The 24,409-nt window shown below is 48.1% G+C and overlaps 1 protein-coding gene across 3 annotated transcripts; it reads right to left on the reverse strand.

The window, feature by feature from the left end:
* Positions 1-1,542: 1,542 nt before the first annotated feature.
* Positions 1,543-24,152, reverse strand: MKRN2 (makorin ring finger protein 2). Of its 3 annotated transcripts, XM_006262556.4 has the most exons (8): positions 24,032-24,152; positions 23,794-23,922; positions 22,587-22,765; positions 20,727-21,031; positions 18,319-18,533; positions 17,863-17,973; positions 2,664-2,808; positions 1,543-1,852 (listed from the first exon to the last, which is right to left on the reverse strand). In XM_006262556.4, the coding sequence occupies exons 1-8, from the start codon at positions 24,055-24,057 to the stop codon at positions 1,709-1,711; spliced, it is 1,254 nt and encodes a 417-aa protein (XP_006262618.1). In that variant the 5' UTR covers positions 24,058-24,152; the 3' UTR covers positions 1,543-1,708. The 3 variants fall into 3 exon arrangements, with proteins under 3 accessions (XP_006262618.1, XP_019352346.1, XP_019352387.1); XM_019496801.2 differs by lacking the exon at positions 23,794-23,922; XM_019496842.2 differs by lacking the exons at positions 23,794-23,922; positions 24,032-24,152 and adding an exon at positions 23,090-23,422.
* Positions 24,153-24,409: the final 257 nt, after the last annotated feature.

Genomic DNA, 24,409 nt, shown 5'->3' on the forward strand with positions numbered 1-24,409 from the left:
TGGAGTGAGGAAGAAATGCACTCCATTTTAATACCTCCTACAGCTCTGAGAATGTTACAGAAAGCCTTTAATCTGTACTACGGGGCCAGAGGCTTTGTGCAAGTAATTAAAAGTCCTCCTAAGAGACTCAGAAGTTCTTTTATGCAAAGCTAGATGCCAATGCTAGAAATATGATCTGAAACCGAACAAGGAAACAGATCTGAACTGCTGGGGGATAGGTTGTATAATAAGTGCAGTGGTGGGAGCAAAGGTCTCAGTTACAACCATGCCAAGGAGATTATTTATAGCATGGCAGTTTCTCTACCCTCTTTATCAGCAAGGTACAGTGTACTATCCCAGGCTCCAGGTTGCTGGGGTGGAGAAACACATTCCCTTTGCAGGAAGGGGGTGGGGGCAACATGTTTTACATCTTAAATATGCTGAAAGTAAAGTGGGGAGAGCTTTACATTATCATTAACTTTTGTCTTAAAGGCATTAAGTAGAAGTTGCACTTGATTTTAAGTATAACATCTATTACTGTGATCTTGCAATTGGTACCTGAACCAGGTAATAACAAGAGGCCTAGAGACATACTGTACTGGGTTAATCAAAGCTTGTTCTTCAGAATGTTTTGATAAAGACTTACCTTGAACTTAATGCTCTAGTAGTCTGAATAAATTTGGCATTCACTGCTGCAGTTTGGAACTAGGCTGAGACTTTTCAGCTGCAGCAGGTACGCTGCTCTGAATCGGAGTCTAAGGTGCAAAAGTGTTCTTTTCCTCCATTTGCTTTCCCTCATTTCACCTTGCAATCTAGATGATTCTGCACTGTCAGTTAGGAATTACAGCAATAAATCGCACAATGCAACCATAGCACCTTGCACAGCTGGCCAAGACCAGTGGCATCTAGTTAGAATTCCCTTGGCTAGTGCCCCAAGATGGAGAGCAGATACAGGAGGTGCATCTTTACATGAAATGTCACACTGGCTCCACAGTTCAAAATCCCCAGTATTTAGCTACAGTGAAGGGATGATATTACAGCTTGAATTATGCAGTAACATACAATTCCTGTACTTGTTCTGAATTGTTGTGCTTTGTATTAAGATGCCTCATTGGTTAACCTGTAGTGAGATTTTTACCTACACAGCAAACTAACACCACCCCTGCAACAGCAGTGGCTCCAACACACATCTACCAGGCAGTCCCTCTCTAAATGAAGAGCTAGCCTTCCTAAGAGTGTGGCACTGTCTGTTTCTGTGGGATAGATAAGTGGTGCAGATTTGATCCATGGGTGAAGCCATGCGTGCCCAGATATGGCATGCAGGGTTCCCTGCAGATCCAGAGGTTTGGCATCAGGGAGAGGCAGTTAAAGCTGCCAAAGCTTCCCTCACCACCAAATTTCCAGGTCCTTAGGAAGCCTAGAGGGCTGGATAAGACTGCCCTAAATCCATGATTTGGCTAGTTGTAGGCAGGCTTCTGAAATGGAAAAGAAAAGCAAGATGTGCTTACAAAGTGACCTCCTCCCCCTACAGGACTTATGGATCACTAAGTTTTTTTCCATGCATGTCACTTAATTTCCTTTATTAGCCTTAAGTATTTTTGTTGTAGTACAAAGACTTATACTAAAACCGTGCTAGAACCTCAGCAAGCCACACATTCTGTTTACAGTAAAAAGTAAAACTGCTAAATAAATAGCTAGATGGGTACAGAAAAAACATCTTCAGGTCTTCTCATTGAGAAGTAGCAGACTCTTCATCTGCCCCTGAGAGGTGCATGAAAAGCTCCCCAAGCTCTGCCACATCATCAGCAGCACTGGGCATAGTCCGACTTTCTCTATCTTCAATGAAATCCCAGAGCCGAACAGAGTTGAAGAACTGTAAGAGAAAAGAGCACAAGTGAACACCTTGCTGATTGCTGGAGAAGCATGATGTTCTTGCAGCTTCGACACTACGGTAACAACTTTTCCCCAGGCAAAAGTATGAAACTAAAAGGCACTTTCTTACTACAGTACAGAGCAACTCTGGAAGGGAATGTGTGACTACAGCAAAACAGTGCCACTGTTATCCATGTGACTTGAGTAACAGACTACAGATGTCCTGCTTCTAGGACAAACAGGACCATTCTTAAGTGTTAAAGGAACAATTCCCCCTGGGAGAGCTAAGAGAATGTCTCTTGCCCCCACCACTGAAGGTTTCAGTGTTAGCCGATATTCTTTGGGCTAATTGGCTCCAGTTAAGATGAACTGTAAACCCACTAGAAAAATCAAAACTTATGAGCCAGTGTACTCCCCTAATCTTCTCTGGCCAGCTCATCCTGCTGAGTCTTGTCTAAGGGCTGGTCTTAATGTCAGCTGCACAACAGCTTTGGTAGCGAGACGTTAGAGAGCTGAAGTCACTTCACAGCACTAATCAAAGCCCTGGTCCCACAACTATTTGTGTGAACTCCCATTTAGCTGTATGTTGTGGGCTCCTAACTGGGAGAGCTGCATCCCACACAACATGCAAATCTGCCCCATTACCATACAGCAAAGTTAAAATGTGATTGAGATGTCAAGGACTCATTTTCTGCTCGGTTTTTAATCTTGGTCTGTTCTAAACATGCCTCCAAGCAGAGAAACTGTGCCTGGCTCTGAAGCAGCAGCTTACTCAGAAGCAAGACTCTGAAGAGAAAGAAGAGTCCCCTCACCCGCACAGTGCCCTCAGAGCTGAGCTGCTTCCGTGGTTTTTCAGGTTCAGCTCTCGTCCCATCTGGGTAGGCATGAAGATAAAGGCATTTCCCTCCAAATGGGCAGGTTCCTTTCCCTTGTTCAAAGTATTTGCAGGCTTTTTTCCTAAGAGAGAAGTAAATACCATCAATAAAAGTAGAAAAAACCCCCACTGTCCTTGTGTGCATGCATACACCCCCCCCCCTTTCTTGTGCTACCCACCCACATTTTTCTTTTATTCTTGCAGAAAAACCCTGCACCAGGACTGACTCATCTCAGTCAAGAAAGAGCACACATTAGTTGGCAGTTGCCAGAGAATGCAGCCACTACCTTGTCTACAAGCAACAGTTCTCCATCTGTCACCACCTCTTCTGTTGCTTAGATTTTACTAGCCTCAACTGCACTCCTGACAGCACACACACAGGTACAGAACTGAACTGAGGCAGTAACTTAGCTCTGCTGTGCTCTCTAGTGTAACTTTCACAGGAAGGGTTAAGCTTGCCTTCCCCAAAATGTTACTTTGCTGTCTATTCATGAGCTGCCAGGTGTGAGCACTGGGGCTGTGCGAGGCTTCAGACAGAGCTTCAGATCCGGAGAAGCTTTGGACGCTTCGGCATCCGAAGCAGCATGTCTGGATCAAAGCGCTGCCTTTGTTAGGCTTTCCGAAGCGGTTTGGAGCTTCTGAAGCACTTCAGAGCCGTTCCGGGGCCAAGGATGGCGACCTGCTGGCTGAGCCTCTATTCTACAATCCACAGTTAGCGGTCCTGGCGGCAGCATCATCCAAGGCTTGCCAGGGGATGGCCCAGGTGGGAATCACCTGGCTCAGAGACCTCCTAGACTATGACAAGCAGGGATGGCTAGGCCCCACGACACTGGCTTGGTGCCCGGGCCTGACCATAGGCCGCGCAACCTACTTGTGCCTAATCCAGGAGGTGAAAGCCGCACTGCCCGCAGAAGCCCTCACCTACCTGGAGCAGATCCTGCAAGAGGGTGGTCCCCACCCTCCCGAGTCCCCCAGCCTGGTGGAGCTGCTCATTGAGCCTGCAGCCAATCGGCGGGCTCCAGAGCACTCCCCACGACACCATCTCAGTCTGCTGGGGGACGTACGTCTGGTCCGTTTCTCAACCACCCACCAGCACCAGCTCTACGCGCTCGTCCACACGATTGTCCATCATTTCTCCCTTGTCTTGCCAGGATACCAAATGGCAGGACATCTTAGGCAAGGATGATGCCGACGGGCCCCGGTGGCTGAGCCTGTATTCCACCCTCATCCCCAGAGCCACCGGGGCCCTAGGTTGGCGACTCCTGCACAGAGCTGTCCCAACGGGCGTGCATCTGGCACACTTCAAAGCGGCCTCCGACCGGTACCACTTCTGTCATCGGAAGGAGACCCTGGCGCACATGTTCCTAGAGTGTGCCAGGCTGCAGCCCCTGTACCTCCTCCTCCAGAACTTGCTCCTCAAGTTCTGGCTGCAATACTCCCCGCACCTTTGTGTTTACGCACTCCCCATATGTCACCCCACTAAGGCCTGGGACCTCATGGTCAACCTCCTCCTGGCTCTGGCCAAGCTCACTATTTTGCTATCCAGGGGGGACGCTCTGGCTGGGAAGGCTCCTGGGGAGCTTGGAGCATTTTTCCTCGGTGTCCTGAGTGAACGACTCCGAGTGGAGCATCACTGGGCGGTCACTACCAGCACTCTAGCTGAGTTCGAGGGCTGGTGGGCACTGTCTGGTGCACTCTGCTCAGTGTCCCCCCAGGGAGCACTTGTTTTGGCCCTTTAACCCTGCCTGTGCACACCCCGTTTTCTTATTATTTGGCCCCTGTAATCAGTTGAATTTTTCAAGGCTCTGGCCGCCCAACCAGTGGCAGCCCCCAATTCTTAGTGGGCTGGATCCATGGCCTTTTAAATTCAAATAGATTAGAGTTGCTTCGGAGATCCGGCCATAGGGTATAATGGGGAAACAATGAAATATCTAACTTGGTCGGTTTTTGTCTGATTTGGATGACATTTGCAGGGATTGTAGTCTCTGCTGAGAGCATGAAGTCTGCCACGTTTCAAGAAGATCAGTGCAGGGGTTCAGGGAGAATTGCACCCCAAGTTCTTGAAAGCAAAACTCATGTCATGTCTACGTGTTACACCACAGGGGGGTGAAAACTGCAGGGGTGATGGTCCCTGGTGGGTCACAAAGCTTGCCAAGTTTCAAGGAGATAGGTGTAGAGGTTTGGGGGGAACTGTACCTCACACTGCAGACAGGCAAAACTCATGACATGGGTGAGACTGTGTGTGTTAAGGTGCTGCAGGGATGGTAGCCCCTGCTGCAGACACAAGCCTGCCAGCTGTCATGGAGATTGGTGCAGGGCTTCTGGGTTCTGCGGTCCTGCACCTCTAGCTGCTGACAGGCAAAACTCGTGACATGGGTGCTTGTGCAACTGACTGTCTCTTGTCTTGGGGTGTGGGAGAGGCTACTGCAGGCCTGGCTGCTAAGCTACTGTGTTACCAGTTACCAATCAATCATGATTCACTCAGGGACCAGCTCAATACACAGTACCTAGCTAATGTAGCCAGTTAATTACCATCAATTAGCACCTACAAAAGCAGAGACTAAGGAGAGGAAACAATCAATACAATCAACTACCCCTTCGACAGAGTTTCGTACCCTATCCTCATTGGGAAGCTAGCAGACTGTGGAGTGGATGCCTACACGGTCAGGTGGGTGGCCAACTGGCTCAGGGACCGCACCCAGAGAGTGGTGGTGGATGGTTCCTTCTCGGCCTGGAGGGAGGTGGGCAGCGGGGTCCCGCAGGGTTCGGTCCTAGGACCGATATTATTCAATATCTTCATCAGCGATTTGGACGAGGGCATGGAGAGCACCCTCTCCAAGTTTGCTGATGATACAAAGTTGTGGGGCAAAGTTAGTACACCGGAGGGCAGGGAGCAGATTCAGGCTGACCTGGACAGGTTGGATCAATGGGCAGAGAGAAATAGGATACAATTTAATAAAGATAAATGTAAGGTACTCCACCTGGGAAGGAGGAATCCCCAGCACACCTATAGGTTTGGGAGTGTCCTTCTCAGCAGCTTGGAGGCAGAGAGGGATCTTGGAGTCATAACTGACTCCAAGATGAACATGAGCCAGCAGTGTAACGAGGCCATCAACAAGGCCAATCACACCTTGTTGTGCATTAGCAGGTGCATGACTAATAGAACAAAGGAGGTGATGCTCCCCCTCTATGCGGCACTGGTCAGGCCGCAGTTGGAGTATTGTGTCCAGTTTTGGGCGCCGCACTCAAGAGGGATGTGGGGAATCTGGAGAGAGGGTCCAGAGGAGGGCCACTTGCATGATTAGTGGCCTTCGTGATAGACGCTACGGGGGGAGGTTGAGAAAGCTGAATCTCTTCAGCCTTCACAAGAGACAGCTGAGGGGAGCTCTTGTGGCCACCTATAAATTTATTAGGGGAGGTCAATGGGGAAGAGAGGAAGTGCTGTTTACTAAGGCACCCCAGGGAGTGACTAGGAATAACAGGTGTAAACTAGTTGAGAGTGGATTTAGGTTAGATATTAGGAAGAAATTTTTCACAGTAAGGGTGGCCAGGATCTGGAATGGGCTTCCAAGAGAGGTGGTGCTATCACCTAGCTTGGAGGTCTTCAAGAGGAGGCTAGATAGTCACCTGGCTGGGGTCATCTGACCTCGGTCCTCTTTCCTGCCAGGGGCAGGGGTCGGACACGATGATCTATTGTGGTCCCTTCCGACTCTACAATCTATGAATCTATGAAAGACAGAGACAGTCAGTTGCACAAGCACCCATGTCATGAGTTATGTCCATCAGCAGTTAGTGGTGCACGGCCCCAGAACCCCCCTACATCTATCTCCTTGACAGCTGGCAGGCTTTGTGGCTGCAGCAGGGGTTACCATCCCTGCAGCTTTCACCCTGCTGTGCCTTAACACATACAGGGTCACCCATGTCACAAGTTTTGCTTGTCCGCAGCTTGAGGTACAGTTCCCCCCAAACCCCTGAACCAATCTTGAAACTTGGCTGACTTCATGCTCTCAGCAGAATCTCCCACCCCTGCAAGTTTCATCCAAATCAGACAAAAAACAACAAAGTTATAGATATTGCATTGATTCCCCATTATACCCTATGGCCGGATCTCCGAGGCGGCTCTGAAGCTTCGAAGCTGCTTTGGCCAAATCGAAGCAGAAACCCAGTCCGGAGCTCTGGATCAGATCACTGCCATCCAAAGCGGCCAGATCTGAAGCCAGCAGCAATCTGATCTGACTCGCACAGGCCTAGTGAGCACCTTGGGGAGGAAGGAATTCAAAGCACTATTTAATCTTTCACTTAAAATTAAAACAAGAACACCCAACTGAGGACAAGCTTTTGATTATTTTTTCTTCCTTTTGTAGAAAGATGTGGCATTTGACTTCTAATTGCAGGACTGACTGGGTGAACCTCAGGTGAGATGCATGCTAACATCAAGTGTAGAAGTTGTGTGGAACCTAGGTAATAAGAGTACTAACCAACCATGGGTCCCTCTCAGCTTATGACTAAATGCTTCCTGCTTTGGGAACTCATCCCACACGGGCTAGATAGGGAGGACGTTTTCTTTTTGCCTGAGCACACTGTAAGCTAGAAGGACATAACCAGGTATTCTAAAAACCTGCAGTTTTGTTCTATGTCTTGGAAATGGAGAGAAGCAACCACCTCTTCTAATGAGAACTATGTTCAGGAACATAAACTATCAATCAGAGTGCTTTTTTTCACAAGTGTCAAGGACAAACAGTTCTCAAACAAATGGAACATAAACCAGCATAGTGTTGTCTTTGAAGATCCAGACCTCCAACAGAAGATAGAATGAAGTGGGAGAGTGGCTCCACTCTTCTTAGGAGCATGGTCAAGAAGGGGAGAACTGTCTCAAAGAGGAAACATTTTCAAGTGGAAAATCCTCCTAATCTAACCTCTAACTTCTCATGTTAGTGTAATCACAAGTCCTTAGGATATATGTAGTACATGCAGGCACATCACTTAACTCAGAGGTCACTGCTGTATCACACAGGAGTAACTTTCACCTGTGTTTTGATTTTAGCCAAGTGAAACCAGGCAGAACCTGGCAGAGTGATGCTTTCAGCTAACCCCTTCTGGTACAGACTTTATTCCAGGGCAGAAGTAGCAATCAATAAATTCCTATCTGGATTACAGAAGCATTCTGTAGATGAGCATTTCCCCATATAAATTAGAAGATGCCGTCACTTCCGTTACTCCCCTATCTGAGATCCTTCTGCCTGGATGGAAGCAATCATTTCAAAGCTAAGAGAAGATGAGAACTCAGATAACAGGAACACAGAGACTAAAGCAAAAACCTGCCATAATCCAGTCCAAAAATACATTTTCATTAATGGAACAATAAGTGATCCCTCCAGAACTACATGCCCCTTAAGCACTTTGACTCCAACCATTTCTTGCTGGGATCCTATGACCCCAGCTGACTTCCTGCCCTTGGGGCAGGGGGCTGGACTTGATGATCTTCCGAGGTCCCTTCCAGCCCTAATGTCTATGATGAAATCTATGAAATTTCAACAGGAATTGACCCTGAGACAGTAAAAAAGACACTTTTCAGCACAGAGCTGTATGAAGGAACATGTATGAAAGGTAAATGCAAGTTTGACTTTATCCAGAAATTTGTGGGGCAGACATGCACGCCTGGAAGCATTTATTTTTTCAAACATCCATGCTTACACAGAACCAGAGGTTAGGAGGACTGTTGCCAAACTGGCTTACTCCTTTGCTTATACTTCCCAAACAACATTCTCATATTGTCACTGGAACTGTCAAGTGATTAAAAAACTTGATCACGATTAGTTGCGTGATTTAAAAAGTTAGTTGTAATTTATTGTGATTTTAATCACACAGCTAAAAACTGAAAATTATGCAGGTACTTTGTATGGTTGGGGGGGTGGATGTGGGGATGTGTGTATGTGTGTGGGGAATTTGTGAAGGTGTGGGGGGCTATGGGTGTGTGTGTGGGGGTTGAAGCCCAGTCAGGGCCCCCCCCCACACACCCTGGGAGGATATGGAGTACTGTATGTCAGAGTGGGGGCCTGTGGCTTGAGTGAGGGGCACAGGAATATCACTGCCCCTCCCCACCCCACAATCAAATCATATTACCTCCTGCCACAGGTGTCCTCTTTTTTGAAACTGGAAATATGGTAACCCTACAGCAATACAGCCTAGCGGCATGTAGAGCAGCCCCCAGCAGGTAGGTTGGGGGGGGTGGGGGGGGGAAGGAGACACGACACACAGATGGAGGCCCTCATGGTGAAGGAGGGTGTGGGGCAGGGGCTGGGGTGAACTAGCTCCATGTCTGGGGCCAGTTGTGGTACAGAGCTGCAGGAGCTTTGTTTAGGGGCATGGGTGGGGGTACAGCTCCCCACTGCTGTGCAGACCCCCAGAGGAGGCATGTGCCCTTGAATTTGTGCATAAAGCAGAGGCAGGCTGCCCGCTGAGGGCTGGGGCTCTGTGCCCTGCTGCTGCCTCTTCCCTGAGAGCTGTGTGCTGGCTATGTGTCCCCTGCCCGCCCTGTGGTGGGAGGCATGTCATGGTGTTGCGTGGGTCCCAGGGCAAAGGCAACAGGGTGTAGAGCCCCAACCTGCAGTGGACAGCCTGCCTCTGTACTATGCACAAATCCAGGGGGCACATGCTCCCCATGCCTCTACCAGGAGTGTGCATAGCACCAGAAAGCAGTCCCCATCCCCGTGCCCCTGGACCAGCCACCTGCAGCTCCATCCCATGACCTGCCCCAGCCCCAGGGTCCCATTCACTCCAGCCCCTGCCCTGCCCCACTCCCTCCTTCACCACAGGGGCCTCAATTTGCACCCTGCCTCTTTCCCTCCATAGACTTACCTGCTGGGTACTGCTCTATATGCTGCAGGGCTGCACGCAGCGTCCTGATATATCAGTACACCTCTAGTGTGTGTGTGTGTGTGTGTGTGTGTGTGCGCGCGCGCGCGCGCACACACACGCATCCTTCTTGCCCCCACCCCACTCCCACCCAGCCTTCCTGCTGCAGGAGTCCAGAGCCCACACCTGGACTGCCCTGCAGCTCTTCTGCACTGCCACTACTGCCCTGCTGGGCACCTCAGAGCTGGTGGTAACAGTGGCAGAGTAGAGCCCAGGCATGGGCTCCAAAACCATGTGCACAATTAACACAAAAAAACTAACTCAAGAACCAATTAATGCGTTAAATCACACATGTTAATGATGATTAATTGACAGCCCTAACTGTCACATTTCAATATTTCACACGAATAAGAAACGATTAAGCCTGCAGAAAATCAGATTGAATATACAGAGTAGGGCAGAAACATGGAGCTAGCTATAACTATCAGCAGCTGTATGTTCCAGCTCCTGTAATTTTAATAGAACAGACCCCAATGTGACTGATAAGGGAAGCACTGTAAACAATGAGACTGTGGCATTCTCTGAAACAAAAAGTTTAAATCAAAAAGTGAAGATTGATCATCACCAAAACATCAACAAGAGACTTTAGTATTTGATCATGTGTTTGTTATAGGACTAGATTAGTGACTTCTGACAAATATGGATTCACAGTCAGCTCAGACAAAAGTAAAACTACTGGCCTTGTGAGTCTTACAGTGGATTTAAACACAGCTCTCCTCCTTTTCCTGCACTTACACTTGAAGCAGAGACTTTCCCAGATATCCAACAAAGTAACTGAAGATTTGGCTCTAAAATAACTCTCCAGTCATGAAATTGCTGCTTTCTATGCTGCTGGAATGGAAGCTATAGGCCTTGCTGGAGCAATGATCAATCCATATACTGCTAACACAAAGGCTTGCTAAAGCATTGGCCAGAGCAGTCCTCACCAGCAAGCCTGATTGACGCATGAGCTCCTTACACAAGCAAAACTTGTCATGTGGGCCAGACTAGCACTCCTGCCAGAAGATGGGAGGGAAAGATGACCGTACAAGTTGTAGGATAGTCCTATGCCTGCATAAGACCAGACTAGAACAGAAACACCCAGGTCAAGATGTGAAACAAACCCATGGTGCAGGACAGTTTGAGACATTTAAGATATAGATGGAATGCAATACATAATTTGTTTTGACCATTGTATAAAAGGAGGGCTAAAAAACATGGGAACTTTGTAGCAGCCTAGGGGAACCTGTATGGTGTTGTGCCAACTGCCTTGTCACAAGCACAAATGTACTTGTTAGGCCAAAACACGTTAGGGCTTGTTGTGACCCTTGGTCATTTTCAAGGGGCTAGGCCAAGTTGCAGAAGGGCTGCTAAACAGAAGGTCCAGAACCTGTTTCTGAGTAACCACAGTGTGAACCTTTGAAGATGTGACAAATACCTTGGTCAGAAAGTAAAACGAAACCATCAAACAAAAATTAAACAACGCACAAGGCCTACAAGGCGATAAGGGAAGACCATATATTAAATAATTCATATACGCTATATCATAGCTTTATCTTAAAGTACTACTAGTAGTAGTGATTTATGTAACCAAATGTATTACGTGTTATTTTGCTATAATAGATATCTTTTTGTTAAAATGCTTAGATAATTTGTAAAAAGCAGCCTGTTAGAGAAGACCATAAAGTAAGGTAAAGAAGAAACAGAAATACCATTCTACAATGGAAAAGGAAAGGAGATAAGAAACCCTCCCTGTCCCCCAAAGATATCCAAGTCCATAAGAGATCTGGTTCAGTCCAGTTCCAAAAGTTTCAGTGAACCAGATAAATTTAAATAAAACCAATCAGAAATCATTTATTAGAATATTAAAACCTGCCACCTATAAATATTGGCTATAGGCTGGAGGGAAATTTGGAGAACTCAGCAAATCCAAGAAGACCTGCTGCCAATCTGTGTGTCACCCTTCTCCCACCTTGCAAATCTCTCCAGCTGGAATAGGTGAGAATCTATGTTGTGCTGTTAAAGGTAGCCAGAGAGACTTCAAGATAAATGTTTGCTCTTGTGTTTTAAGGTGCAAGTAAATAAAAAGTTGTTTCTGCCTCTTTTATCAGTAGCCTTCCCACAAGGTTACCTGCAATCTAGGTAACAGGCTGTGCTTGTAGACAATAAGCCTGGCTGAATCTCTGCCACCAAACCATGTCTTTGGTGTGGCTGTTCTTTAAAGCAAGACTAGTGTTGGGATCTCCTGACTGACTTTGTAGACACTACAGTTCCTGAGACATCAACACTGACAACAAATCAATAACACTTGACAAAGACAACAGAAACAACAACACTGACAAAAATGCCAGACAACAAAAGCTACCATTCCACACTGCTCTAGGACATCATGCTTTCCTGCTTAAATGCAAGGTGCACGCCATTTGTGAGGAATAGTCTTTTTATGCTCCTAGGAGTACAGAAAACTGCAAGGTCAGAACTTTCAAGGCACAGATGGAAAAAGATATTTTCCCAAGTTGGGAGGTCTGCAAGTTTAGAAACATCTCACTACAGCCTTCTTCCCTAACTTAATGCTGATCTCCAAGCAAAGCCATTTAATGAAAAGGACAGATACCACAAGTTACTAAATGGATACCTAACTGTGATGCTAATACTATGCTGTAGGCTAAAAAAAGCCAAAAAGATTAAGTGCTAGGGCAGGGACAGGCAATTATTTTAGATGAAGGGCTGCTTAATTTCTTTTGGTGAGCTGTCAAGGGCTGCAAGGGTAGTTCTGCCCCTTGACAGGTGTCCCAGCCCCTGGTTGCCAATTTGGGGCTGGAAGTCCTACCCTCTAACCCCTGACCTTTGCCACTGGAAGTCCCTCCCCTTGCCCCCAGAAGTACTCCTTTTGGAAAGGAGGTTTGCCAACTTGGAACTAGAAAAAAACCAAATTATATGCTAAAAATCAAACACTGACAATAACATATTTTAATTTTATTAAAAAAAAATTTATCCCGATTTGTGTGGTGTCTATAGAGGTGATCACATAATAGCTCAAAAGAAGTCTTACTCTTTTATATTGTGGGGAAGGGTGTGTGTGTGTGTTGAGGGGGAGCGGGTATGGGTGGGTGGGTATGGAGTTTGTGGGGGGGCCTGTGGATTTGTGGAGATGTGGGGGGGTGGGTGTGTGTGTGTGGCAGGATGTGCATGCATAGCAGTGAGTGGGGCTCCCCCCAGAAGTGCACAGGTGTGTGGAGGGGGGGGCATGTGGGGGTGTGTGGAGGGTAGTGTTTGTGGGGTGTGTGATTGCACGTGGGGAAGGGTGTGGTTTGCAGGTACAGTGGGGTGTACATGGGAGCCCCCTGTGCAGGTCAGCACCTGTCCCCTCTTCACAACAGCCTGGAGCCCATGTGCCTTGCTGCACCCCCTTGTCACCACCAACAGAATGCAACCCCAGCCCCCCCCCCCCCCCCCCCCCCCCCCCGCTCACTCTGGATCCACCACTACTGGAGCGGATCAGCTGGAACCTGGGCACAGCCCCGACCTGACCTGCCCTGTGGCTGCTTTGTGCTGCCCACCCACACAGCAGGGCTGGGCAGCTCTGCAGCTGGACTGCCTTCCTAGGCAACCCTGGTGGCAGCAGCTCCTTCCAGCTGCCGACACCACTGGCCCCACCTCTACGGAACCAGCGGGAACCCATGGTGCGCAGCTCCGGCCCTGCTCCTGCTCCAGACTCGCCTGTCCAGGCTGAGCAGCAGCGGCATGGAACAGATGCTGTTGCTCAGTGCGGAGGAAAAGTGGCCCCTCCCCCTTGCTGATGCCTGCCGTTCCTGCTACAGCCGCTTGGAGTCCATGCTGCATTGGACTGCTCTGCATCTATGCCACTGTCACTGCCACCTCTGAGCTGCCCAGTCGTACAGCGGTGGCAGTGCAGAACAGCCTGGGTGCAGGCTCCTGGCAAGTACAGAAGGAATGGCCAGCAACAGTGAGGGGTTGGGGCCACTTTTCCCCCCCATGCTGAGTAACAGCTTCTATACTGTGCCATCGCTGCTCAGCCTGGACAGGTGAGCCTGGAGCAGGTGCAGGGCATGCGGGATGGGAGCTATGCAGCTTGGGTCTCCACTGGTACTGCGGGGCTGAGGCCACCAGTGGCAGCCAGGAGACACTGCCACTTGGGCTGCCTAGAAAGGCAGTCCAGCTGCAGAGCTGCCCCAGCCCTGCTGTGTGCCCACAGGGCACCAGGATGCAACATGGCTCGATGGTGCCTGGGCCAGGCGGAACCAAGGGACCTGCCATGGGTCAGACAAAGACCCGCCACAAGCCTTATTTTGCCCACCCCTTTGCTAGGGCTAGCAACAGGACATCCCTCACCTTGAAACAAATCAGCAAAATAATCACACATCATGAACAATCAGCCCCAGCCTTAACTCTGCCTGTCTGGAGGCCCATTCTCACCCCCTCAGCTCCACCATAGACAGAGAGAGGGATTCCAGTCTGTCCTTTCTGGACAGTTCTGTGAAACTACACGTATATTTGTCAAAGGAAATATTTCTGTCAGCTTTGCTGATTCAAGTTCTAAAAAGCTTTCTACTTTTGCTTACTGAATGTATTTTCTGGAAAAAAGAATTACTTCCCTGTAAAAAAGGTTGTGAGTCAAAATCAGAAACTTACTGGTCATCTATAGGAAGTCTACTAATGCGATTTCCATGGCACAGATTTCTTACTCCAAACTGTTCAATGTAACATTTATATCAGTAGTGGCCAACCTGTTGTTTGTATACCATGGGCAACTGGTGTGTTTGATATTCCAGTGCTAAGGTGATCAGTGCTTTGAAAATGCAAGTCAGAATCCAAAGTGAGGCATTTTGCTGAAGCAAACACAGGAGCTACCATCTAGAACTCAATAAAAGAATGACAAAATCATGCGCTTTAAAACCAAACACTGGATGTAAAATGCTTCCTAAATTAAGGCTTCAATTACTTCATATACCCAAGTATCTGTATATAATATATCAAAGTTGAATATCAGCCTGATATTCAAGATCAAGTTGGCAGAGTTGCAGTAATGGTGCTTTCATCCAAATCTAAAACAAACCTTTATTACTATACCAAGCTTACTGCAAGTCTTTAACTAAATATTTTTGTAGAAAATAGTTTCTAAGAGGATAAATCCAAATGCTTTCTGTTAAGGAATTCTCTTACATTTTCTGATCTTAGTTTTATGGCATTTGTAAGTAGAGGCATCCCGCATCTTACGCGGGGGTTACGTTCTAAAGGCAGCGCGTAAAGGCAAAAATCGCGCACAGTGAAATCGCATATTACCATACCAGTGGTGACTGCCTCTGCCTCCAAAACCTCCCGCCGCCACTGCGGAGCCGCGCTTAGAGCTGTACAGCCAGTGGCAGCAGCGCAGCGCAGGGTGGTGGGGGGATGGCTGCGTGCCACCCGGCCACCACCACGCCCGGCGGCCAGCCACACAGCTCCGGGCATGGCTCTATGGTGGTGGCGGGAGGTTTTGGAGGCAGAGGCAGTCACCGCTGGCAGCGTGGTGGTGGTCGGGCCTCCAGGTAAGTGGCGGCGCCGCATGCAGACTCAAGCGCCGCCGCCCCCCCTCCCCACCCGCGTATAGTTGAATTCGCGCAAGTTAAATGAGCGTAAGATGCAGGATGCCTGTATCAGATTTTTGGGATTCTGAAGCTCAGTTCAGTTTTTGCTTTCCTTTTATTCTGACACCTTAAACATACATTTGAAAAAAGGAAGCCCATAGAGTTGGCACAGGTAGTCCAAGCATGTTACACTGGGTTCTCTTAAACTCTGGTTCTTTAATGAACACTTCATGAAGGAGTTCTTTCATTCTATGAAGTGCCACATCAGCAAATTCAACACACTGATGGTAGTTCTAGTCATAGAAAACTTTTTGGCACAAGTTCTATATACAGCACATTAATTTGAGCCGAGTGCTTAATAGAAGCCTCTTTTTGTTTTCTAATTCTTCTCTGCAAGGTATTTCTAAATGTGGAATGCCAAGAGAGCCCCCTGGCTGCACCATCCTAATTAAGCCTCCCCAATTGTCTTCATAATAACCTCAGCCTTTTGTTTAGATTGTGGCTATTTTAAAATTGTATGGCTTCAATGTGGAACACAAAGTCAGCTTAAACTCAAAAGGGTTTACAGCAGCAGGGCACTGAGGACACAAAGAGAGGGTATAAGAGTTATATTAAAGTAGCAAGAGTATTTTAGTTCTAAAATGTTTAATTGTAACCATTTGAATGATTTTTCTCTGAAAACAAAACAAAATATGAAGAACGCAAATGGATGACTCAGCTCTTAACAGCAAGGGAGCAGTATCTATTTTTAGCTATCCTTTCTGCTACATAACATGGCTGCAGAGACCAGGTGCTTTCTAAAATGCTGAGTGATGTCATAGGTTTGCTGATGGTGCCAAGTAAACATATGCATTCCTTAATGGGGCTCACCCAGTCCAGGAAATTCAAGCATTTCAAGCAGTAACAGCACAGCTTTCCAGAATGGCCAGGAGAACTTGCCAGCTCACACACAAAAAAACTCCACCCCCACCACCAAACGAATCCCTCTCCCCCTACCCTCGCCCTTTACAAGGAAAATGATGAAAACATCAATGTTTCAACTCTCCCACTGGGAGTTGAGGGGGGGTGCAGAAATTAACACATCCCAGGCAAAGAGGGCTTTGGAAGACCGCTGTAACAGTATTTATCCTTTATCACCAGGGATCCTGGTTTCTCCAGATAAAGAAATCACAAATTCTCTGTTAAAAGCCCCCAAAACCGGGATTAAAATTAAAGGCCCTTCCACAGCCCCCCTCTGGTCCTGCTGGTGCTCCTCACTCCCCACCCATAGTCCCCACAGACTTGCTGGTGCCCCTTGCCCCCCACCCACAACCCCGGCTCCCCCAGCCCTGCCAGAGGGGACTCCCAGCCGCCAGGGGTATGGAACCGGATCCGCAGCCCCCTGCCCCCACTTCCCCCCTCAAAGCAGCTGCAGGTGCTGAAGGCATGTCACCGGGGCAGCAGGGGGGTGCTCCCCGCTATCCCCAGCTGCACTGAGTTGTGCCCACCAGCTCCAGAGGCCCCAGGGGAAGGAAGCAGGACAGGAGCTCAAGCCTGCAGTCTGTGCCTGCCACAGGTACAGATCTGGGGGATGTGGATCTCCCCTGCCCCCTGGGAGTGTGCACAGCAGCAGGGAACTGGCCTTCCCCCTCCCCTGGATGAGCGACCCACGGCCCCATCCTGCTCCCCGCTGGGGCCCTGCAGTCACACATTGCAGCCCTGGGCCCCAAGCCCCACCTACCTGGGCAGCAACCTCAGACCTGCCCAGCTTCCTCCCTACAGGGCCCTCTGCCCCCCCCCCCCCCCTTACCTGCTGGAGCTGCTCTGCAGGCTGCTTGGGGCCTCATGCATGCCTACGCACATGGTGCCCCCCCTGTCTTTCCACCTTCCTCCCGCTCCCTCCAAGCTCCCTGCAGCCTGGAACTCTGCCAGCCTGCAGGGAGCTCATTGCAACACAGCAAAATCTACGGTTTTCTCTGGTAAAATGAGAAATCCACGTTTGCCTCTGGTAAAAGACAAAAATCTGACGTTTACTCCATTTTCTCATGGGAAATGGAAAACCCAGATCCCTGTTCATCACACACCTCAGTAGTTTTGATCACCAGTCATGTCTTATTGTTCAAGATCACAATATAAGTAAAAACCATTACATTTTCAAAACATGACACAATAACTAATTATAACCATCCTGTAACATTTTGCTCCATTTTACAGAAGAGAGAATAGAAAGGAGAAACCTGAAGTTCAGATCAGCAATGCAATGTCCCCCATGACAGAAGACTGCAATATTCCAGACAGCAGTAACGATCCAATAGGAAAGGGCAGTTGGGTGCAGTTTTAGCCACTGAGTCTAAATAGCCTCAACAGCCCATTTTGAAAGTTGAAGAATTAATGATCCAATGGAAGCTAGAGAAATGTCTAGACTGCAGTCTTGAAGAAGATTTTTTTTTCATTGAGTCTATCTAATTACCACTGAAATTATAGGTACTATCCCAGAGAGGACTGGAGTCAGATATAAGTTCTCTCAACTCTCATTACCTATGAATATTGGTTTATATTTTTCCAGTTTTATCTGTATAGTATACAAGAAAGATAGTTGAGAGACTATCAAAGATCCTGGTTTACAGCAGCATTTTAATCTAAGAAATATGTAAAATTTATATTTTGCAAACTTACCCCATTCCTTGCTTAAATGCTTCAATCAGCTCATTTTTCTTATTCTGGTCTTCTACCCAGTATACACTGGGAATTACAAACTCCGATATAACTCGGCACTCTGGGCAGGATCTTAAATGAATTGAAACAAAAGTACGTGCCACATTAACAACTGACATAGCTCACTTCCTAGCCATAAACAGCTACTTCAGACCAAAACAGTACACATTTCAAATGCAAATAAAGTATATCGTTTCCACTGAAGAAAGCCAGTTCAGTCCAATCATATTTTCTCTAATAACATCTGAATCTAAGGTTCTGTAATTCCCTGCCCTTGGAATATGAATTTTCTAGAATCAAATCTAAATAAGGCTACCTTTAAATGTAGGATCATAAAATTTATTCTCTCAAAGGATTACTGAAGGGACCACGTGACTTGCAGAAGTGAACAGAGTGACCAGTTAGAAATTCACTTACTTTATGATTGGATTCTCAAACTGTTTGGCACACCTCCACTGTCGAATGCAGGATAGACAGTACGTATGACTGCAGTTGGAAAGGATTCCAAACCTCCGTTCAGAGGCTGATGGTTTCTCATATATCACCTCCATGCAAATGCTGCATACCTTATCCTGACTTGCCTGGAAGGCAAAAGCCTTCTCCATCTCGTGTTCAAAAGCGGCCATGCACATCTGTCAAAAACAGGACAGAAAAAGAAAAATCACTCTACAAGATACCAGCCCTGTACAAATGAGAACTAGAAACCGGCTTGTGAGGAGAAAGAAATGAGTACATCTATTTCTGTAGAGGGCTTAGTCCATACACTTCTATGTAATAGCCAGAAAACAACATTTGTTAACTATTCTAGCCCTCAAGAGAACACAGGATTTTACCATGGATTTTAATGTGGTTTTGGGATTCAACTTTTTTTTAAGTCAAACACTATAAACCTAAATTCCGTAACACTTACTAAATGACACCCATGATTCACCAGCAGAACAGAACCTTCAGAGCAACACACAAGCCTCCGCCACCCAAGTTAACTGAGGGTAGGGTGTACACTGACAGCAACTTAAAAAGGGAAGGAAGACCAGCTACTTGGGAGATGCAGCTGCTGTTACACTGTGAGCACATTTACACATGAAATTAATTTGACACAAACTGGTACAATTCACACCAGAGTTTATTGTTCTCAGGCACAATGTTTACATGTGCACCCAAAATCACAGCATGTTGGAACGGTGGAGCAGCCCTGGCTGGCAGGGAGCCCGGTGTGGGGGGCAGCCTGCCAACCTGGGACTGCTCCAGTGCAGCTAAGGGCTGGCTGGGGCACAAGGGTGCTACAGTGCATGGCTAGCCAGCAGGCAGCCCCAGGCTGTAGCACTCTCATGCCACAGCCAACCCCGATCAGCATCTACACATGCGTTGTGGTGAAGTAAATAACTCCGCTGTAAGACAGTACTTGTGTTGGGCAGTACTATCCTAGGGCAGAGTTAATTAGTTTACTCCAGCCTAATAGCACCACATGTGTGCTTTAGTGTGGAGCTAATTGGTCAGATCTGCAGTAAGCGTCTTGTGTGGATGCACCCTGTAGCAGTTACCCCTGTATTAACCTGGGGCAATACAAGTGTAGCAAACCTGCTCCAGCTTTGACCCCAATTCATCCACTTGTATCACTAGAGGATCATGCATACATAACAGTTGCAGAGTAACACCTGATGCCTTATGCTTCCCTTTTGAAGCTGCTGCAAGTATATGTTCATCCAAAACTTGACAGAAGATGGCTGTTATGGACCAGCAGCAGAGTGGGGGAAAGATGCTAATGCATTTGACAATATTTGAGATCGGCAGAGCAATTACGAGACCCAAGAACCTCAAGTTTGATTCCAGGTTCCAGAGAGGCCTGTATTTCACTGCTTACACTCTTAACCCTTCTCCCTCCAGCCTTTGCCGGTCCTAGGTGTCCTCCTTTTTTATCCTCTTCCCCTGCCCACCCCCACAGTGCCCATCACTTACTTGCCTTCATCTCTATTCCACACCCCAGTCCTCATCTTTAACGCTGATGTAAATACATATACCCAAGGGGATAAAAACCTATTGTGCCACCATAATTAGACAGCAGCAATTACAGAGGTCTACACAGAAGTAAACTGACCACAGCCTACAGTTTTAGCTAAATTAAGACTGGATAGCTCAAACAAGCAGCCGCAAAATGGACCAACATCCCTTAAATACAGTCAAGACTGGCAATGATGGGAAGTTACCCATCCAGCAGCATTTCAGTGGCTGTGGGCAAACAGCTGGTTGTCTCGGGTGAGCATGATCTGGGAGAAATAATTTAGCAGCTTCCAGAGGTGACTGTAAGCATCAAACAGGAAAGACAGTCCAACTTTTATAAAGAATTAAATTAAAAGAGCAACAGAAATTTATGCTAGTACATGCTGCAATTGGGATTTCAATGTTCAGGGTTTCCAGTATGATGGCAATGAAATCCCCCTGCTGAAATGCAGTAAAAACAAAATATATTTAACAATATAAACAGGAAATCACCAGTTTTACTTTCTTAATAAGACTACAAACAATTTAACTTATGTTTCATGATTCTTGTTCAATTAAATTTTCAAAATTCACACTGTACTTAGTAGTTAAAGCCATGGAAAAAGTGTGCAGAAAGATTATACTTATATGACAGAAGCCACACAATACAGGCAAAGCTGAACAGGTGGCAGGACTATAACAGCTGTAACTCTAGCACTGCCTTAGCAAATTTGAAACCTGAGTTCAAATGCCCCATGGTTTCCTTGTAAATACATGAATGGTTGTGGCTTTTAGAACAAGAATTTTATGGTGTTTCAGAGTCATTTTAAAATACTGTTAACCTTTACCGTCTCATGAGCCTTCCTTTGCTCCTGGTCGAAGGGATGAAGCACTTGCAATCCACAGATCTCACACACCTCTCCATGGAGGTAAGGGCACTGGTCACCGAACTGGCACGCCCCAGCAGCTGCATAGGGACACAGCTGCTGTCCATCAGCAGAGGAACTTCCAGGCATTGGATCTTCCAGCCCAGTGCAAATAGCTTCTAGATATGAATGAGGCTTCATTTCCAGATCATCAGTTCTGTCACTGCAACAAGCCAGGTCACTTGCTGCACTGAGTCTCGTCTTTTCTTCATTCAAACTACGTAAATCTTAAAAGAAAAAAAGCACAATATATATTGAATGATCATGAAAGCATAAAAGCCACAAAGGAACCTGTCTTGAATACAAAGGCTACCTGATGAACTAAAGGGTTGTTTAACCACGGCCCTCTCACCAGCTGAATCCACATATATAGCTCCTTCTATACCTAAACTCAGCAGCATTTTACAATCAAAATTATATACTGCAAAGCCTGAAAATACCAGGTACATACACATTTTGAACTGCTTTCATATTTGCACTTGAAGCAAGGCTAAAATCCTCCTGGTTCTCAACTAAATGAATGAATGAATAAATTTGTTCTCCACAATTCCCTCTCTTGGCAATTCAGGAGCCAACTGCATTCATGTGACCACAAAGAATTGCTCCAAAACAGATTTCCCTGACACTGTTTGGAAATTTCTCCTCTGAATAACATTTTGTAAATAAAAGACCTGGTATTACTAGAAACTTCTGATTTTGCATAACATCTCAAATGCAGTACATACAGATTGACTGTTTAAGACATGGAAACCCCCCTCCCCCCCCCCCCCCCCAGCTTGGCAGTACATGCCCAGAAGAAACATTGCATTAATTTGACCCAGCTTGCCCAATGTCTGTGTAGATTGTGTGCTTCAGCAGGGCTTTTTGGTGCTTTTATCTAATATCTGATTAAATCAGCCATTAATTAGATAAAAGTGCCAAAAAGTCCCACTGAAGTGTGCAGTCTATACAGACACTGGGGAGCTGAGTTCAACTAACGCACTTCTTCTTCTGGTCAAGTGCTGGTTTTTTGGGTTTTTTTCCATGTCTGTCAGCAGCCATTATGTCACTCTTTCACCATGAACTCCCAAAAGGAATGTTACTGGAGTTTTATTGCTGAAAGGAAAAGGAGACGGACAGATCATGTTCTGGTCTCACACACTGTTCCAAAGCTGCCACCCAGCTTCTTCAGCATCCATCAAGGTTCAGCCCAGAGACCCTGCCAAGAGCAGCAAGGGGCCTGGGGCACTGATAGGGTAGGGCAATTGTACAGGGCTGAGAGAGGAAGAAGGAAGATAACCCAGCATTGCAGCCTCACAAAGGATAGTGAAAGCAATATTGAGAAGGAAAGGGTTTATTTATGGTGGACCTGGGGAGACCATGGTGGGTATGCACGTAGAAATAGAGGACTGCTGAGAGCGGGAGCTTGACCCCCATTCTACAGCATTAGGCAATGCAGGACTCCCCCAGTACTTGTGCTCAAGTATACTGGGTCAGTCCTCCAAGTGCTAATCCCCTGGCACCACCCCAAATCCCCCTTCACTACACAAATCTCTGCTCATGCCCTGCTCTTGGAAGATGGCAAGAAAGGACCACATGGAGACACAGAAGAATCATTTGGGGGAATGCATGGAGCAGAAGGAAAGCTTTCCCCTGGAAAAGTTAACAGGTGTAAGCATTTGCAGAATTATGTTACAAAGGTAACTGCATCTGCTTGGGCATCTGTAAATGGAAGAGACAAGGAGAAGAAGGGAAGTAATAAAACTACCAGCAGCAATAAGCATGGTAACTGTTCCAACTCACTTCTGTCCCTCAGCACTAGTGTTTTCTTTTCACGCTTGCCAGGTTCACATGTTTTGCTCTTGATTACAGGTGTGCTATGCTCTGATGGAGGGTTTGGGCTGTGGAGCACTGGTAAAGAGAGGCTGGGTGGTGCAATGCCCACTGTACCACTCGGAGCAGGAAGCCTGGTATGATCATATCTAAAAAGAAAAAGCAAAGTAAAAGTTTGTGCTACAAGGACTAAACTCTGGTTGAAGGCATAATTGGGATTGCTTGGGAAACTACTGGACTCCACATAGACAGTCCAGACTGGATCGCTCTCATATCCCCCTGCCCATACATTCTGCCAATGAAGCTTTAAGCGCAGGTGTAGCAACAGTCCCCCACACTAGTCTAGACAGTAGTCAGGGAAACCATTCCTCCCAAGGCAGGGGAACCGAAAATCCTGCCAACATCCTGTACGAGGTCCCGTCTCATAGCACCTGCTCAGACGAGATGGGGGCTGCATTCCCCCAGTGATGTACCTGTGTATCATTTGCTCCAGTTCCTCTTTGCTTCTGTCAATATTAGTTAAGACGGCAAGTCATCAAATCATAGAAAAGCAGGGCTTGAAGGGACCTCCAGAGGCACCTAGTTCAACCCCCACTTGAGGCAGGATCATTCCTATCCAAACCATCCCATACAAACCGTAATCTAAACTCTATGTAAAACTACCCTCAATCCTGACACAACACACCTAACACCCTGATTTGGTGTAGGTAAAGCAGGGGAACGATGGCAGCCAACATCCTGCAACTATGAAATACTGTGAATATATACTCAAGAGGCCCTGGGCAGAGGCTGCGCCCCTGCTACAGAGGAAGGCAAAAGCCCCCACAGCTCTGGCCAATCCGACCACAGGGTAAAATTCCTTCCTGATCCCAAATATGGCATCACTCTGGCTAGCAGGTCTTGTCCCTCCGCTCAAGGCCAGGAACCCCCGGCTTTGGTCCCAGCAGGAGTACTGGCACAGCCCTGCCAAAAACCAGAGCCTGGGCTGCAGCTAACACCAGCGCCTCTGAGGGAGGCTTAGCCCCCCCCGGCGCAGAAAGGGCACAAGGGGGCAGGCGGCAAGGCCGGAAATCCCTGCAGCGCGGAACACAGCTCGGCTCGGCCCAGCCCTCGCTGACTGCTCCCGCCCAGCTCCGCCGGGCCGGGCCGGGCCGGGCCGGGACCCGCGGGCGCTCACCTGCAGCGCGCGCCGTAGGCGCACTGTCCCTTCTGGTAGAAGCGGCAGACGGCGGCTGCGCGGCTCGCGGACAGGTCGTGGGAGAACAGGCAGCGGCTGCCCTGGCGGCACACGCCATGCACGTAGTACCTGCGGGCGGGAAACGGGCGCCGTCACACGCCGGCCGCCCCCAGCCTGGGCCGCGGGAGCCCCTCGCACAACCCCCGGCCCCGGCGCGGCCCTCGCGGCGCGGCCTCACCTGCAGGTCACCTGCTTGGTGCTCATGGCCGGCCTCGCTCCTGCTCTCCGACCCGCCCGAGCCCCAGCCCGAGCCCTCGGTTCCGCCGCGCGCGGGGGGAGGGACAGAGCTGTGCGGAACGGTGCCGCGGCGGGAATGGGCGCGGGGGGACCCTATTCCCCGCCGGACCGGAGCCGCCCCGCGCGGGGGGCGGGGCCAGGGAGAGCGGGCGGGAGCCATCGAGACAAAGCGGCCGGGGGCAGAGCGCCGCTCTTGGTGGGGGCGGGGCGTGCGACCCAGGGGACTCGCAAGCTGCAAGCAGCTGCTCTCGCCTGGCCTGCAGCGGGGCGCTGGCACCCGAACACCAGTGCTCGTCACCGCGCGTTCCCGGAGCTATTG

This window comes from Alligator mississippiensis, chromosome 12, assembly GCF_030867095.1.
Source record: "Alligator mississippiensis isolate rAllMis1 chromosome 12, rAllMis1, whole genome shotgun sequence".
Taxonomy (NCBI): Eukaryota; Metazoa; Chordata; order Crocodylia; family Alligatoridae; genus Alligator; species Alligator mississippiensis.